The sequence below is a fragment of the Zea mays genome, chromosome 7 (genome assembly GCF_902167145.1).
Source record: "Zea mays cultivar B73 chromosome 7, Zm-B73-REFERENCE-NAM-5.0, whole genome shotgun sequence".
NCBI lineage: Eukaryota > Viridiplantae > Streptophyta > Magnoliopsida > Poales > Poaceae > Zea > Zea mays.
Window position 1 is genome coordinate 31,166,496 of NC_050102.1, and position 15,917 is coordinate 31,182,412.

Below are 15,917 nucleotides of genomic sequence, written 5' to 3' on the forward strand. Positions count from 1 at the left end.
CCCGAAGCAATTCTTGATGAGCTATGAAGCAACCATATCTTCGTATGGTGGCAATACTGCAGTCATGGCAAAATCTTTTGTCATGGCCGTCAAGAGCGTTGCTTAGACCTGGTACTCTTCTCTTCGGCCAGGGACAATCACTTCTTGGCAGAAGTTGAAGGATATACTGATAACTAGCTTCCAAGGGTTTCAGACGAAGCCAGTCACTGCTCAAGCTTTATTTCAGTGTACCCAGGACCACGAAGAATACCTCCAGGCGTACGTCCGAAGGTTTCTGCGTCTGAGGGCACAAGCGCCAACAGTGCCTAATGAAATTGTCATTGAGGCCATGATTAAGGGGCTTCGGCCGGGACCTTCAGCGCAGTACTTTGCCAGGAAGCCACCACAAACGTTGGAGAAGCTGCTCCAGAAGATGGACGAATACATTCGAGCCGACAATGACTTCCGCCAAAGAAGGGAGGAAGCATTCAGGTTCTCTGAAATGACCAGGGGCTTTGGAGGAAGATTTCACCCAAGGCACGTTAGGTCAATTCATAACTCTACTCAAATTGATGATCGAGGGAGTCAGCAGCAAAGGCCACAATACTCTTCACAAGCTTCGGGCCAGCAGCAAAGTTCTTTTCGGCCGCCAGCGCCAAGGGGCAGAGGTGCCAGGGGCTTCGGGGGAAGGTTTGGAGATCAGCAAAGAAAAATTTATTGCCTATTCTGTGGTGAAGACATGGGCCATACCACCAGGATGTGTCACGTTACCATCCAGAAGCAGAAGGAGATAGCAGAAGCAGCTGCGCAGCAAAGTCAGCCGAAGCAGGTCATGCATACTGCTTCGTATCATTCTCATTATATTCCAGAATATGTAGGCAACCACCCCGCAGCTTCTGTTGCTTCGGCAAGCCAACCCCAAGCATCCTGGCAGCACCCTCCACCACCACCGCCGACGCAGCGAGGATAGCAGCCAGAAGGGAGTCAGAACAATCACCTTCAGAGAGACTTCAGAGAGGAATCCGAAGCTCGCACAGTCAATAGCACTGTGCCAGAGTCAAAGCACATTTATTGATAAATATCCTACCTCAACAGCAATTTTTTCGCATTTTTACATTCAGTATTACCTTTTTGTTAATAAGGAACAATTATGAGAAGTTTAAGTGTCTTTTATCGTTTTTCAATTTCTTGTAACACTTTCGTCTTTTACCATAATAAAAATATGTCCTTTCCATAGGCTTGAGTTGCCGAAGCATACGAATTTATGGTGGCATGAAGGACCTTTGTATTATCAAAAATTTGTTCTAACAGACACAGTGCAAATTCTGCAAAACAGTGAAAAGTCGTTCCTAAGGGAGCGCAGTGTAAGTTTTCTGAACCTACAGCGAAAAATAAACGCTGATTCCGCTGAAAGTAAAAGGCGAAGAAGCTCCTAAGGGAGGCTTACAGTGAAAAATAAACGCTGATTCCGCTGAAAGTAAAAGGCGAAGAAGCTCTTAAGGGAGGCTTACAGCGAAAAATAAACGCTGATTCCGCTGAAAGTAAAAGGCGAAGGAGCTCCTAAGGGAGGCTTACAGCGAAAAGTCAGCGCTGATATAAAAAGTATGTGTGCTCTATTACAGGGACTTATATCTGTGGCACAAATATCATTTTGCATAACATAACATCATCACATCATTTTTGCATAACATAAGCATCATACAGCATATTGCATGTGGAACAAGAAGGGGATACAGTGTTGATCTTCGGAGAATATTTTGGAAAAGAGAAATCGAGATGAAGTGTAGCCTCATTAGAGAGGCAACACAAAACTTTTTTATAGCCTCGGAGAATATTTCACGAAGCTTGGATATTCTTCATCAGAGAAGTAAGCAAATTCTTGTGATATAGAAAAGATTTTCTTCACGAAGCATAAAAAGAAGGGAAGGTGTTTTTTCGCCGAAGGCTCAAAAAATGGTATGTATGCAAAATTTCATGCATCGTAAAGAATTAAAACTATAAATAGATTATATATTACATTCAAAGTTACAATGTATTACACATGTTACGTTCCAAATGTTTCTACAATAGCGTTCAATCCTCCTTAAGAACTATTTTCGCAGCTTCGTTCAGTAGCTGGTCGACAACCTTGTCCATAATGGCTTCGGCCATTTTTCTAATTTCATCATCCCCCTTCGGGTGGGGGCCCGGAGATGCCTCAGCAGGTTCTGAGGGAAGAGAAGATACGGCTATATTACTATTACAAACCGCGAACAAAGTCTGGAATTAAAAATTACAGCATAATAAAAACCACTAATTAATACCTGTTTGCCCTTCGGGCTCTGTACTTTTCTCGGCAGTTTCTGCTACTTTTCTAGCATCGTGGATACCTTTTTCACTCTTTTGAATAATTTCTTGCGCCATTTCTCGGCCGCCGTTGTCCCAGATATCGGTGAAGAATTTTCCGCCGACCATGCTTGCTTCAGCTGAGGGGTCTTTAATGTCTTCAGAGGACAAGGTAGCTTCGGACTGCGCTAAAGATTTTACATGCTCGCAACCTTTCCTCTCCAAAATAGCAGCAATCCCTCTAGCACCCGAAAAAGCGCAGATGTCACCGCGGCTATTCAGGATTTCCTCGAAGGCCTCTGCTTCGTGACTGATTCATTCCATTGGACCTTCAGGATTGCCTCTTGAGAAATTCTCTTCACTAGAGAATGCGCCAACGTTGGCGAAGCTGGATTTTATCTTCTTAACGCACTCTATGGATTTAACATAGCATTTTCTCTGGGATGCACGAAGCTCCTTAACACTTATCTCTAAATGATTGGCCCATTGATCACTAAGCTCTCGTTTTGTCTCTTCAAGTATACGTTCTTCTTTGGCTCTAGCTAGCTGTTTCTGAAGATCTTCAATTTCGCGTTTTTGGGCTTCGGCCTGGGCCTTTGAGGCAGCTTCGTCCTTTTTTACCTTGTCCACCAATGTAAGCAGAATTTTATCCTTTTCCAGAGCTTCGTTTCTCAGTTTAATAACCCCTGATCGTAGGTTGTTGAAAGCAATTTCATAGCTCTCGTCTTCGGCATTCTTTTGCGCTCTCAACACGTTGCTTAGTATTAAACCCTATATGTAAAAGAGTTGGTATAAGAATAAAAGAATGGGTTGCAAATCATAAAATTTCCAAACGCGAAGTTCTCGTACCTTCAGGCTATTGTACGCAAGACTATCCGCAAGATCGTCCTTCGTCATAGCGCATAATCCAGCTTCAAGCTTCGGAAACCCCATACTTCTAGCCATCTCCCGACAGACGAATAATTCTTTGTTGTCTGGGAGGCAGTATAGAAAATCTTCTTCGTTCGTCCCATTGAACACTAGTGCCCCCTTCGGATATTTCAATTCTTTGGCATAGTGATTAGCTTCAAAAACTTCTTCTTCCGATAACTTTTTCCCCGAAGCATGTCGCACGATATAATCGTATATTTTGGAAGATGCTTCGGGGGCAGCGGTATCAATTTCTTCAACCAAAGTTGGCTCTGACATTTTCATTTTTTCGGTTGCCTTTGCAAATTTTGTTTCTTCTGCTTCCAAAGGTATTACCTTGGTTGGTTCTGAAGGCCCGGTTTCAACTCCAGTCTGTTGCTTCGGAGCTTCAGCAACGGATACTTCAGCAAGCGCCTCAGAAGTTTCAGCAGTCTTCTTTGGGGTTGTGCTTGGAAGTTTAATTGTTTCCAAAATATCTAACACATTAACCATTCTTTTTCTTTTTGGGGTCACTGTTGGCCCCTTTTTAATTTTTGCTGCTTCAATTTCCTCTGAAGGACTTAAAATTTCTGATATTTTCACTCTCTCAGCCGATGCTTTCGCTTCTTCTGTCTTTGGTTCTTCCATCTTTTCTGTCGCTGGCACTTCGGCCATTTCTTTGACTTCTGGCAGCAGGGTTGGCTCTTTAGCTTCGGTGGCCGAAGAGGTCTCACCGGCGAACTCAGGCACAGTGGCTGGTTCAATATAGTGTGGCCGGTGTGTGAGAACCTTTACCCTTTTTCTCTTCGGCGCTGGCTCGCTAGGAGCAGTCGCAGCAATTTCTTTCGCAGAAGTTGTGCCTTTTCTTTTTTGCCCCCGCATTGGATAGCGATAGTCGGGGTAGACAAAACCGATTGCATCAAACACTCGGTTGAGTCTTTTCTTTTTTCGGCCTCCGAAGGCCGCTGACAATGCAGTGTCTTCGGCCTTCGAATATACCCCAAGCAATTCATCACTTACAGTCTCAATGCTCTTTAACCAATCATCATCTGGTTCAACGAACTTGTCTCCGTACTTGAATGTATACTTCAGCCTGACTAGCCCACCTTCGTCAGTTTCTTTAACAGTTTCTTTCGGCATTTCCCAATTGTCTGCAAGAGGCCACACTCTGAAGGCAATGTGTTCTTGTATCAAATCCCTTGTCCCAATAAAAGAGCAGACTACGCCGAAGGCCCGTTGGCATTCTTCGGCTACTTCATCCATTTCTACCTTCGGTTTCCGGAGTCCGAAGCGCTACCAAATGGGGCACATGATGACATCCTTAATATCTTCTCAAACCTTCAAATCATTTTTTACATAGAACCATTCTTTCATCCATTCTCTGGGCCATCTCTTCCGAAAGGTTGGCACGGGACAGCTTGATCTAGAGCGAGCACCAAAGCTGTAGCAACCAAAGTTGTTATGATATTGCTCTTTACCCCAGGGCTTCGTTTCGTATAATAATTCATGTATATTGCAAAAGCTTTTCGCACTTGGCTCTAGGCCCTGGCTCTTCACAGCCCAGACGAAGATTCCCATTCTTATTATTGCTTCAGGGGTAAGTTGATGAAGGTAAACCTGATATATTTTCAGAACTTCTACCACAAACCTGCTTATAGGGAATTGTAGCCCAGCTTTAAAAAAGCTTCGGAAGATAACGACTTCATTATCTTCGGGAGTCGGCACAGTCTTCTCTCCGTCATCTGCCCTCACGATGGACATATCTCGAAAATATCTCCCCCTCAAGTTTTCAAGGTGACTTTGCCCAATAGTTGATTTTCCGAAGACTGAATGGCTTGGTCGCCATGGTCGATCTTCGGAATCCTCACCCCCACTGTCTGCATCATAACTATCACTTTCACCAGTATCTTCAGATAAGCCTTCCAAAATCTCCCTAGTAATTTTCTCTGTATTTGTTTTTGCTATTGATTCAATGAAGCCCAGATTCTTCTCCTCAGAAAGGCTCAGCTTCATTTCGGCAGCAACCTTCTTATCCTCAGACATCCCTTCGGAATTCCTGCCTCTCGCTTCTGAAGCTTAAAACTAGGGAGGCAACCAAATATTTGTGGGCAGAAAGCTATTTGAGCAGGCAAAACAGGTGGCAAGAGAGCGTGCCAAATAAATTGTGGCGAGCCCCTATTTATACACCCATTATGTCGGAAACTGGAGGGTCCCGCTTGTCAATGACTGTTGCTATTCTAGCAAAAGGAAGGTGTTTTTTCGGACCTTCGGCTCATAGCCTTCGTCCATTTCGCAATATAAATTTATCTTTACAGCAAATTAATATTGCGAGGGGCTACTGTTGGGGGCCTTCGGCTTCCGAAGGTCCTCAAAAACGTAATTGACTATGTTCTCCAAAAGAAATATGTGAACAGGTACCTTCGAAGTCAAGTTGCGAGTATACAAAGGCATGGTTAAGACGAAGCTTAACTGAGTCGACAATCACGACGAAGGATAAGACGATCACGAAGCTATGCGCAGAAGAGCTTCGGCATAACGGCGGAAAGGGAAACCGATTTAAAGATGAAAAGCCAGATTATACCTCGAAGAATTACTATAGAGTTATTGATAAATGTAAAGGGCATTAATGTAATCTTGCATGGGCTACGACCCGTGCCTATAAATAGGTGAACAGTATTCCCGTACTGTTCACGCTGACTTGGCATTCACTTTTGCGCCACGCCTGTATTTTCTTTCCTTCAAGCCGAAGGTACATTTGTAATTTATCTCTATTTACACAAGTAATACAAATAGAAATAGATTAAGAATAATGTTTACAGAAATTATGTTACTTTCTGTATTTTGTTTGAATGTTCTCCACTTTTTATCATGGTCATAAAGGTACGTCCTTCATGACCTTCGTCCTAAATTCGTTATATCCGAAGGGGAATAATGATTTGAAGGACGAAGGGCTTTTGATACTTAACATTTTATGTTGCCTTGTTCTTGATTCATAGCATTTGAGAACAAGTCCCCAACAATAATCATCCACAATAACTAGACAGTACTTACTCCCGCCGATGCTTATGTAAGCTATCGGGCCGAATAGGTCCATGTGTAGGAGCTCCAGTGGCCTGTCAGTTGTCATGATGTTCTTGTGTGGATGATGAGCACCAACTTGCTTTCCTACTTGGCATGCGCTACAAATCCTGTCTTTCTCAAAATGAACATTTGTTAATCCTAAAATGTGCTCTCCCTTTAGAAGCTTGTGAAGATTCTTCATCCCAACATGGGCTAGTTGGCTGTGCCAGAGCCAACCCATGTTAGTCTTAGCAATTAAGCAAGTGTCGAGTTCAGCTCTATCAAAGTCTACCAAATATAGCTGACCCTCTAACACTCCCTTAAATGCTATTGAATCATCACTTCTTCTAAAGACAGTGACACCTACATCAGTGAATAAACAGTTGTAGCCCATTTTACATAATTGAGATACAGAAAGCAAATTGTAATATAAAGAATCTACAAGAAAAACATTGGAAATTGAATGGTCAGGAGATATAGCAATTTTACCCAATCCTTTGACCAAACCTTGGTTTCCATCCCCCAATGTGATAGCTCGTTGGGGATCTTGGTTTTTCTCATAGGAGGAGAACATTTTCTTCTCCCCTGTCATGTGGTTTGTGCACCCGCTGTCGATGATCCAACTTGAGCCCCCGGATGCATAAACCTACAAAGCATTTTTAGTTCTTGACTTTAGGTACCCAAATGGTTTTGGGTCCTTTGGCATTAGATACAAGAACTTTGGGTATCCAAACACAAGTCTTTGATCCCTTGTGCTTGCCCCCAACATACTTGGCAACTACCTTGCCGAATTTGTTAGTTAAAACATATGATGCATCAAAAGTTTTAAATGAAATGTCATGATCATTTGATGCACTAGGAGTTTTCTTCTTAGGCAACTTAGCACGGGTTGGTTGCCTAGAACTAGATGTCTCACCCTTATACATAAATGCATGGTTAGGGCCAGAGTGAGACTTCCTAGAATGAATTCTCCTAATTTTGCTCTCAGGGTAACCGGTAGGGTACAAAATGTAACCCTCGTTATCCTGAGGCATGGGAGCCTTGCCCTTAACAAAATTAGACAATTTCTTAGGAGGGGCGTTAAGTTTGACATTGCCTCCCTGTTGGAAGCCAATGCCATCCTTAATGCTAGGGCGTCTCCCACTATAAAGCATACTACGAGAAAATTTAAATTTTTCATTTTCAAGTTCATGCTCGGTAATTTTAGCATCTAATTTTGCTATATGATCATTTTGTTGTTTAATTAGAGCCATGTGATCATGTATAGCATTAATATCAACATCTCTACATCTAGTGCAAATAGAAGTATGTTCAACGGTAGATGTAGAGGGTTTGCAAGATTTTAATTCTACAACCTTAGCATGCAATATATCATTTTTACTTCTAAGGTCGGAGATGGTAGTATTGCAAACATCAAAATCTTTAGCCTTAGCAAGCAATTTTTCATTTTCATCTCTAAGGCTAGCAAGAGAAATGTTCAATTCTTCAATCTTAGCAAGCAAATCATCATTATCATTTCTAAGATTGGGAATTGAAACGTTACAAGCAATGGAATCAACCTTAGCTAACAAATTAGCATTCTCATTTCTAAGGTTGTCTATAGTCTCATGGCAAGTGCTTAGTTCACTAGATAATTTTTCACATTTTTCAACTTCTAGAGAATAAGCATTTTTAACTTTAACATGCTTTTTGTTTTCCTTGATTAGGAAGTCTTCTTGGGAGTCCAAGAGGTCATCCTTCTCATGGATGGCACTAATTAATTCATTTAATTTCTCTTTTTGTTGCATGTTTAAGTTGGCAAAAAGGGTACGCAAATTATCTTCCTCATCACTAGCATTATCATCACTAGAGGACTCATATCTAGTGGAGGATTTGGATTTAACCTTCTTCTTTTTGTCGTGCTTTGCCATGAGGCACTTGTGGCCGACGTTGGGGAAGAGAAGTCCCTTGGTGACGGCGATGTTGGCGGCGTCCTCGTCGTCGGAGGAGTCGCTAGAGCTTTCGTCGGAGTCCCACTCGCGACAAACATGGGCATCGCCGCCCTTCTTCTTGTAGTACTTCTTCTTCTCCTTTCTTCTCCCCCTCTTGTCGTCGCCCCTGTCACTATCACTAGAAATAGGACATTTTGCTATAAAGTGACCGGGCTTACCACACTTGTAGCAAACCTTCTTGGAGCGGGGTTTGTAGTCCTTCCCCCTCCTTAGTTTGAGGATTTGGCGGAAGCTTTTGATGACAAGCGCCATTTCCTCGTTGTCGAGCTTGGAGGCGTCGATGGGTGTTCTACTCGGTGTAGACTCCTCCTTTTTCTCCTCCGTTGCCTTAAATGCGACCGGTTGTGCTTCGGATGTGGAGGGGCCGTCAAGCTCGTTGATCTTTCGTGAGCCCTTGATCATAAACTCAAAGCTCACAAAATTCCTGATTACTTCCTCCGCCTATGTTGATTGGAAGACTTCCTTAAGTCGTTTCAACATAGCCGGTCCCAAGCCCGGTAAAGGAGGAGGGTTGTGTTAGGTCCGGCAAACCAACGTAAAAACCAGCCAAATCTTATGGAGATGAAACCACAAAGAAAATCGTTGGGGCGTAACCCTCTTAGCGACGCGCCATATCGGAACCCGGGTATGGTGTTAAATGAGCAAGGGCCGGGCCGTCACCCCTTAAGTGACGCGCCGTCTCTTGATCTGGAGCCGGTGATAAATGAGCAAGGATCGGGTCGTCGCATCCTTAGTGGCGCGCTACATCGACGCCCGGGTGTAGTGGAAAATGAGCAAGGGTCTTTGCATCTTCCTCGGCGGGTGCGAAGGGTAAGGAAGTTAGTCGAGCCAACTAGGGTCCGTGTAGGTAGTTGGAACGTAGGTTCCTTAACAGGTAAGTTACGAGAAATAGTTGACGTTGCGGTGAGGAGACGAGTAAATATTTTATGCGTTCAAGAGACCAAGTGGAAAGGACAGAAGGCGAAGGAAGTGGAAGGTACAGGCTTCAAGTTGTGGTACACGGGGACTGCAACAAACAAGAATGGAGTAGGCGTCTTGATCGATAAGAGCCTTAAAGATGGAGTAGTAGATGTTAAGAGGGTAGGAGATAGAATCATCCTAGTCAAGCTGGTCATTGGGGACTTGGTTCTCAATGTTATCAGCGCGTATGCTCCTCAAGTAGGCCTTAATGAGAACTCAAAGAGGGAGTTCTGGGAAGGCCTGGAGGACATGGTTAGTAGTGTGCCAGTTGGCGAGAAGCTCTTCATAGGAGGAGATCTCAATGGCCATGTGGGTACATCTAGCACCAGTTTCGAGGGTGTGCATGGAGGCTTCGGCTTTGGGACTAGGAATCAAGAAGGAGAGGAAATCCTGAACTTTGCCCTAGCCTATGACATGTTTATAGCAAACACTTTCTTTAGGAAGAGGACATCCCACCTGGTGACCTTCAGTAGTGGCCAACACACTAGCCAGATTGATTTCGTCCTCTTGAGAAAAGAGGACAGACATGCCTGCTTAGATTGCAAGGTTATACCTGGAGAGTGTGTGGTAACCCAACATAAGCTTGTCGTAGCTGACTTCCGTTTTAAGATTCGTTTACAACGGAATAAGCATAACAAGGTCACTAGAACAAAGTGGTGGAAGCTTAAAGGGGATGTGGCCCAAACTTTCAAGGAGAGAGTTATCGAGGAGGGCCCTTGGGCAGAAGAGGGAGACTCAAATATCATGTGGAGGAAGATGGCGATGTGCATCCGAAAGATAGCTTCAGAAGAGTTTGGGCTGAGTCAAGGAAACAGAAGGGAAGTTAAAGACACTTGGTGGTGGAACGAAGATGTCCAAAAGGCTATCAAGGAGAAGAAAGATTGCTACAAACGCTTACATCATGACAAGTGTGCAGAAAACATAGAGAAGTATAGGATAGCGAAGAAGTCTGCAAAGCGAGCGGTTAGTAGAGCCCGGGGTCAAGCCTTTGACAACCTTTATCAACGGTTGGACACAAAGCAGGGAGAAAAGGATATCTATAGGATGGCCAAGATTCGTGAAAGGAAGACAAGGGATGTCAACCAAGTCAAATGCATCAAGGATGAAGCAAACCAACTATTAGTGAAGAATGAAGAGATCAAGAATAGATGGAAGGAGTACTTCAACAAATTGTTCAATGGAGGGAATGAGAGTTCTACAATAGAATTGGACGAACCATTCGATGACAACAACAGGGGTTTTGTGCGAAGGATACAAGAATATGAAGTTAAGGAGGCGCTAAAAAGGATGAAGGTAGGAAAGGCGATGGGCCCTGATGGTATCCCTATCGAGGTATGGAGATGCCTTGGAGACATAGCGATAGTATGGCTGACTAAGCTTTTCAACACCATCTTTCGGACAAACAGAATGCCCGACGAGTGGCGGCGGAGTACATTAGTACCAATATTCAAGAACAAAGGAGATGTTCAAAGTTGTACTAATTACCGTGGAATTAAACTCATGAGCCATACAATGAAGCTATGGGAGAGAGTCATTGAACACCGCCTGCGAAAGCTGACGAGCGTGACCCAAAATCAGTTTGGTTTCATGCCCGGGAGATCAACTATGGAGGCCATTTTCTTACTAAGACAACTTATGGAGAGATTCAGAGAACAAAAGAAAGACCTGCATATGGTCTTCATAGACTTGGAGAAGGCTTATGACAAAGTACCCAGGAGTGTAATGTGGTGGGCCTTGGAAAAACACAAAGTAGCAACAAAGTACATTAATCTTATTAAAGATATGTACACTAATGTTGTGACAAGTGTCCGAACAAGTGATGGGGACACCGATGACTTTCCAATTAACATAGGACTACATCAAGGGTCGGCTTTGAGCCCTTATCTTTTCGCTTTGGTGATAGATGAGGTCACAAGGGACATACAAGGAGATATACCGTGGTGTATGCTTTTTGCCGATGATGTGGTACTTATTGAGGAGAGTAGGAGTGGTGTTTCGCAAAAGTTGGAATTGTGGAGACAGACGCTGGAAGCAAAAGGTTTTAGGCTTAGTAGGTCTAAAACGGAGTATATGAAGTGTGATTTCAGTGCCATGGGGTATGAAGATGGCGATGTTAGTCTTGATGGGCAAGTGGTACCCAAGAAAGACACTTTTCGTTACTTAGGATCAATGCTTCAGAAGGATGGAGACATCGATGAGGATGTCAGTCATAGAATTAAAGCTGGATGGTTGAAGTGGCGGCAAGCGGCGGGTGTCTTATGCGACCCCCGGGTGCCACACAAACTAAAAGGCAAATTCTACAGGACAGCAATCCGGCCGGCTATGTTGTATGGAGCAGAATGTTGGCCCACTAAAAGACGACATGTCCAACAACTGTGTGTGGCAGAGATGCGTATGTTGCGCTGGATATGTGGCCACACAAGGAGAGACCGAGTCCGGAATGATGACATACGAGAGAGAGTAGGAGTGGCGCCAATTGAGGAGAAGCTTATGCAACATCGTTTGAGATGGTTTGGACATATCCAACGAAGACCTGAAGAGGCACCAGTGCATATCGGAATAATTAGGCGTCCCGAGAATGTGAAGAGAGGTAGAGGTCGACCAACCTTGACGTGGACAGAGGCAGTGAAGAGGGACCTGAAGGAGTGGAATATTGATAAAGAGCTCGCCGTGGATAGGAAGGGGTGGAAGTGTGCAATTCACGTGCCAGAACCTTGATTTATAGTTCCGCTTTTCCTCCTTAATCGTTTGACCTTTTCTTGTGCCCATTTAGACCTTGCTGGTTCTTGTGGGTTTTATCTCTTTTATGTGTTCCCCCGTTTCGTCGTTTTCGGTTCTCCTTTGCCTTTGTTTCCCCTGTTTTCTTTGAGGGTTGAGCTTTGAGGTTTTCATACGGGGTTTCATCTCTAGCCTACCCCAACGTGCTTGGGACAAAAGGCTTTGTTGTTGTTGTTGTTGTAATTGTACTTGAGTAGGGTTAAGGAAAATAAGAGATCTTAGAATAACCTTAACCACCTCGTGGTCATCCCATTTTTTGCTCCCGAGGTTGCGCACTTGATTCACCAAGGTTTTGAGCCAGTTGTACATGTCTTGTGGCTCCTCCCCTTGGCGTAGACGGAAGCGACCAAGCTCCCCCTCGATCGTTTCCCTCTTGGTGATCTTGATGAGTTCATCACCCTCGTGCGCGGTCTTGAGCACGTCCCAAACTTCCTTGGCGCTCTTTAATCCTTGCACCTTGTTGTACTCCTCCCTACTTAGAGAGGCGAGGAGTATGGTTGTGGCTTGAGAGTTGAAGTGCTCGATTTGGGCCACCTCGTCCTCATCATAATCCTCATCCCCTACGGACGGTACCTGTGCTCCAAACTCAACAACATTCCATATACTTTTGTGGAGTGAGGTTAGATGAAATTTCATTAAATCACTCCACCTAGCATAATCTTCACCATCAAAGGTTGGCGGTTTGCCTAATGGAACGGAAAGTAATGGAGTATGTCTAGAAGTACGAGGGTAATGTAAGGGGATCTTACTAAACTTCTTGCGCTCATGGCGATTAGAAGTTACGGAGGGCGCGTCGGAGCCGGAGGTGGAAGGTGATGAAGTGTCGGTCTCGTAGTAGACCACCTTCCTCATCTTCTTTATCTTGTCGCCACTCCGATGCGACTTGTGGGAAGAAGCTTTCTTCTCCTTCCCCTTTCCCTTTTTGCGGGACTCTTCCGATGAAGCCTTCCCGTGGCTTGTAGTGGGCTTTTCGCCGGTCTCCATCTCCTTCTTGGCGTGATCTCCCGACATCACTTCGAGCGGTTAGGCTCTAATGAAGCACCGGGCTTTGATGCCAATTGAAAGTCGCCTAGAGGGGGGTGAATAGGGCAAAACTGAAATTTACAAAGTTAATCACAACTACAAGCCGGGTTAGCGTTAGAAATATAATCGAGTCCGCGAGAGAGGGTGGAAAACAAATCGTAAGCGAATAAGGAGTGTGACACGCGGATTTGTTTTACCGAGGTTCGGTTCTCGCAAACCTACTCCCCGTTGAGGTGGTCACAAAGACCGGGTCTCTTTCAACCCTTTCCCTCTCTCAAACGGTCCCTCGGACCGAGTGAGCTTCTTCTTCTCAATCAAACGGGAACAAAACTTCCCCGCAAGGGCCACCACACAATTGGTGCCTCTTGCCTTGGTTACAATTGAGTTGATCGCAAGAAAGAATCAAAGAAGAAAGCAATCCAAGCGCAAGAGCTCGAAAGAACACAAGCAAATCTCTCTCACTAATCACTAAGGCGTTGTGTGGAATTTGCAGAGGATTTGATCACTTGGGTGTGTCTAGAATTAAATGCTAGAGCTCTTGTAAGTGGTTGAAGTATGAAAACTTGGATGCCAATAAATGTGGGGTAGTTAGGGTATTTATAGCCCCAACCACCACAAAGTGGCCGTTGGAAGGCTGCAGTCGCATGGCGCACCGGACAGTCCGGTGCGCCACCGGACAGTGTCCGGTGCGCCAGCCACGTCAGCAGACCGTTGGGGTTCGACCGTTGGAGCTCTGACTGCTGGGCCCGCCTGGATGTCCGGTGGCACACCGGACATGCACTGTAGGGTGTCCGGTGTGCCACTTCGCGCGTGCCTGACTTCTGCGCGCTCTGGCGCGCATTTAATGCTTCTGCAGGTGACCATTGGCGCGAAGTAGTCGTTGCTCCGCTGGCTCACCGGACAGTCCGGTGTACACCGGACACGTCCTGTGAATTATAGCGAAGCAAATTCCCGAAGCTGGCGAGTTCCAGAGTCGCTCTCCTCTGGGGCACCGGACACTGTCCGGTGTACACCGGACAGTCTGGTGAATTATAGCGGAGCGCCTCTGGATTTTCCCGAAGGTGAAGAGTTTAGCATGAAGTCCCCTGGTGCACCGGACACTGTCCGGTGGCACACCGGACAGTCCGGTGCGCCAGACCAGGGCACACTTCGGTTATCCCTTGCTCTCTTTGTTGAACCCAATTCTTGGTCTTTTTATTGGCTAAGTGTGAACCTTTGGCACCTGTATAACTTATACACTAGAGCAAAACTAGGTAGTCCAATTATTTGTGTTGGGCAATTCAACCACCAAAATCAATTAGGAAATAGGTGTAAGCCTAATTCCCTTTCACAAGTCAAGTGGCCAGCGGCAATCGGCAGCTGTCTAGCCCGACGATAGGATGAACATAAAGGAGTGAGGTTCAGATATCAGCGTCTGCAAGCGAATTAGGTTTAACGTTTCATGCATCGATTGGTCAATCAACGAATATTTTATCTTATACTCTATCTGTTTTAGACTTTGGTTGGTATACTACAACAGAGTTATAGATCATATATTACCAACCACTATATTAAACATTTAATTAATTGCGCTGCATAAAATTGAGTATATATATTTAGATATACAAAATTTAGACTATATATAATTCTCTTATCCGTGTCTCAGCCTCGTGGAGTGGAGGAGCCTTGGCCCCTGCGGGCCACCTTTGGCTCCGCCCCTGAGTGTGCGGCATGAGGAGAGGAGCTAGACGAAGCCAGAGTCCTGGCAAAAAGACAGAGCCAGAGCCACAAGAAGCACCAGAACGACACGTAGAGGAACGTGCGGCTCAAGTCTCGTCAGGATCAGCATGGCGTAGATCCACGTCACATAGCTGGAGGTCAGGTGCAGGAACGTGGGCGTGGAGCAGAGAGGAGCACGCTGCCAGGGCAGGACCGCACGAGCAACACAGAGACAGGCGCGGAGACGAGGCCACGCGGTGCCAGCGGATAGGAGCCCCATGGTGGCAGGGAGGGGCACGCTGCCGGGGCACGGGCAACGCAGAGACGGGCGGGGAGATGAGGCTGCACGGTGCCGACGGAGAGGAGCCTCACGGCGGCGGGGCCGGATGAATCAGGCGAGCACACGGTCCGCCAATGGTGGTGGGGGCGCACGAAGGCTGCTCCAGCTCATGCATTCGTCGGAGGCGCAGCAGGCCGCGCACGCCACGCCAGAGAACAAGCAGCCCGCGTCCGCTGGAGATCAGCCCGCTCGGAGAGAGCCAGCAGGCCACCGTGCCGTGAGATAATTGGATTTTTGCCGCTTACAATATTGTCTTCCTGTTATAATTATCACTGTCTATAAATTGTGAGTTCAGCTGAGTCTATGAAATGTGGTTCTAATGGTAATTATACAAACCTGTTTTTTGCTCAGAATCTCTCCCGTGCCGTGGAGCTGGAGGAGAAGAGGTGCTTCGGGGAGGGAGAAGGAATGCGGCCTAGCAACACGTGCTAGACGACGTGGAGGAAGCTGTAGAAGAATGTGGAAAGATTTGAGTGGGTCTGTGCTGACGGAAACGGCGTGCGGGTGTATTGCTGACCAAAGGAGACAATGAATGGGCAATACTGAGTATGAACTTAAACTAAGGGTAGAAATGAGTATTGTAGCGAAACTGAGGTACCAGTATAAAAATCCCGTTATATAATCATGGTGATTAGATTTAATATGTCGACTATATAGACACATTTACTTGTGGACGTGCCGTAGAATAGTGACAAAGATCTGATGCTTAGTAGGAGGGCTCAAGACTCGAGAGGTTGACAGGAGGTACAAGTTTTGTGAACACAAGGTAGATTTGTCCATTGTAATTTGGGTTGATGATGTATGATTGTCAACGGATAGTGTCTTGGGTCGAGTCGTGGACTGATCGGGGCGTGAGATTTTATATGTGCAACCAT

At 45.4% G+C, this 15,917-nt stretch overlaps 1 protein-coding gene across 1 annotated transcript; it reads left to right on the forward strand.

The window, feature by feature from the left end:
- The first annotated feature begins 14,767 nt into the window (after positions 1–14,767).
- Positions 14,768–15,667, forward strand: LOC103632217 (uncharacterized). Its single transcript, XM_008654038.2, has 2 exons — positions 14,768–15,259; positions 15,394–15,667. Exons 1-2 carry the CDS (start codon positions 14,981–14,983, stop codon positions 15,472–15,474), a joined length of 360 nt encoding a protein of 119 aa, XP_008652260.1. The 5' UTR covers positions 14,768–14,980; the 3' UTR covers positions 15,475–15,667.
- The last annotated feature ends 250 nt before the right edge of the window (positions 15,668–15,917 follow it).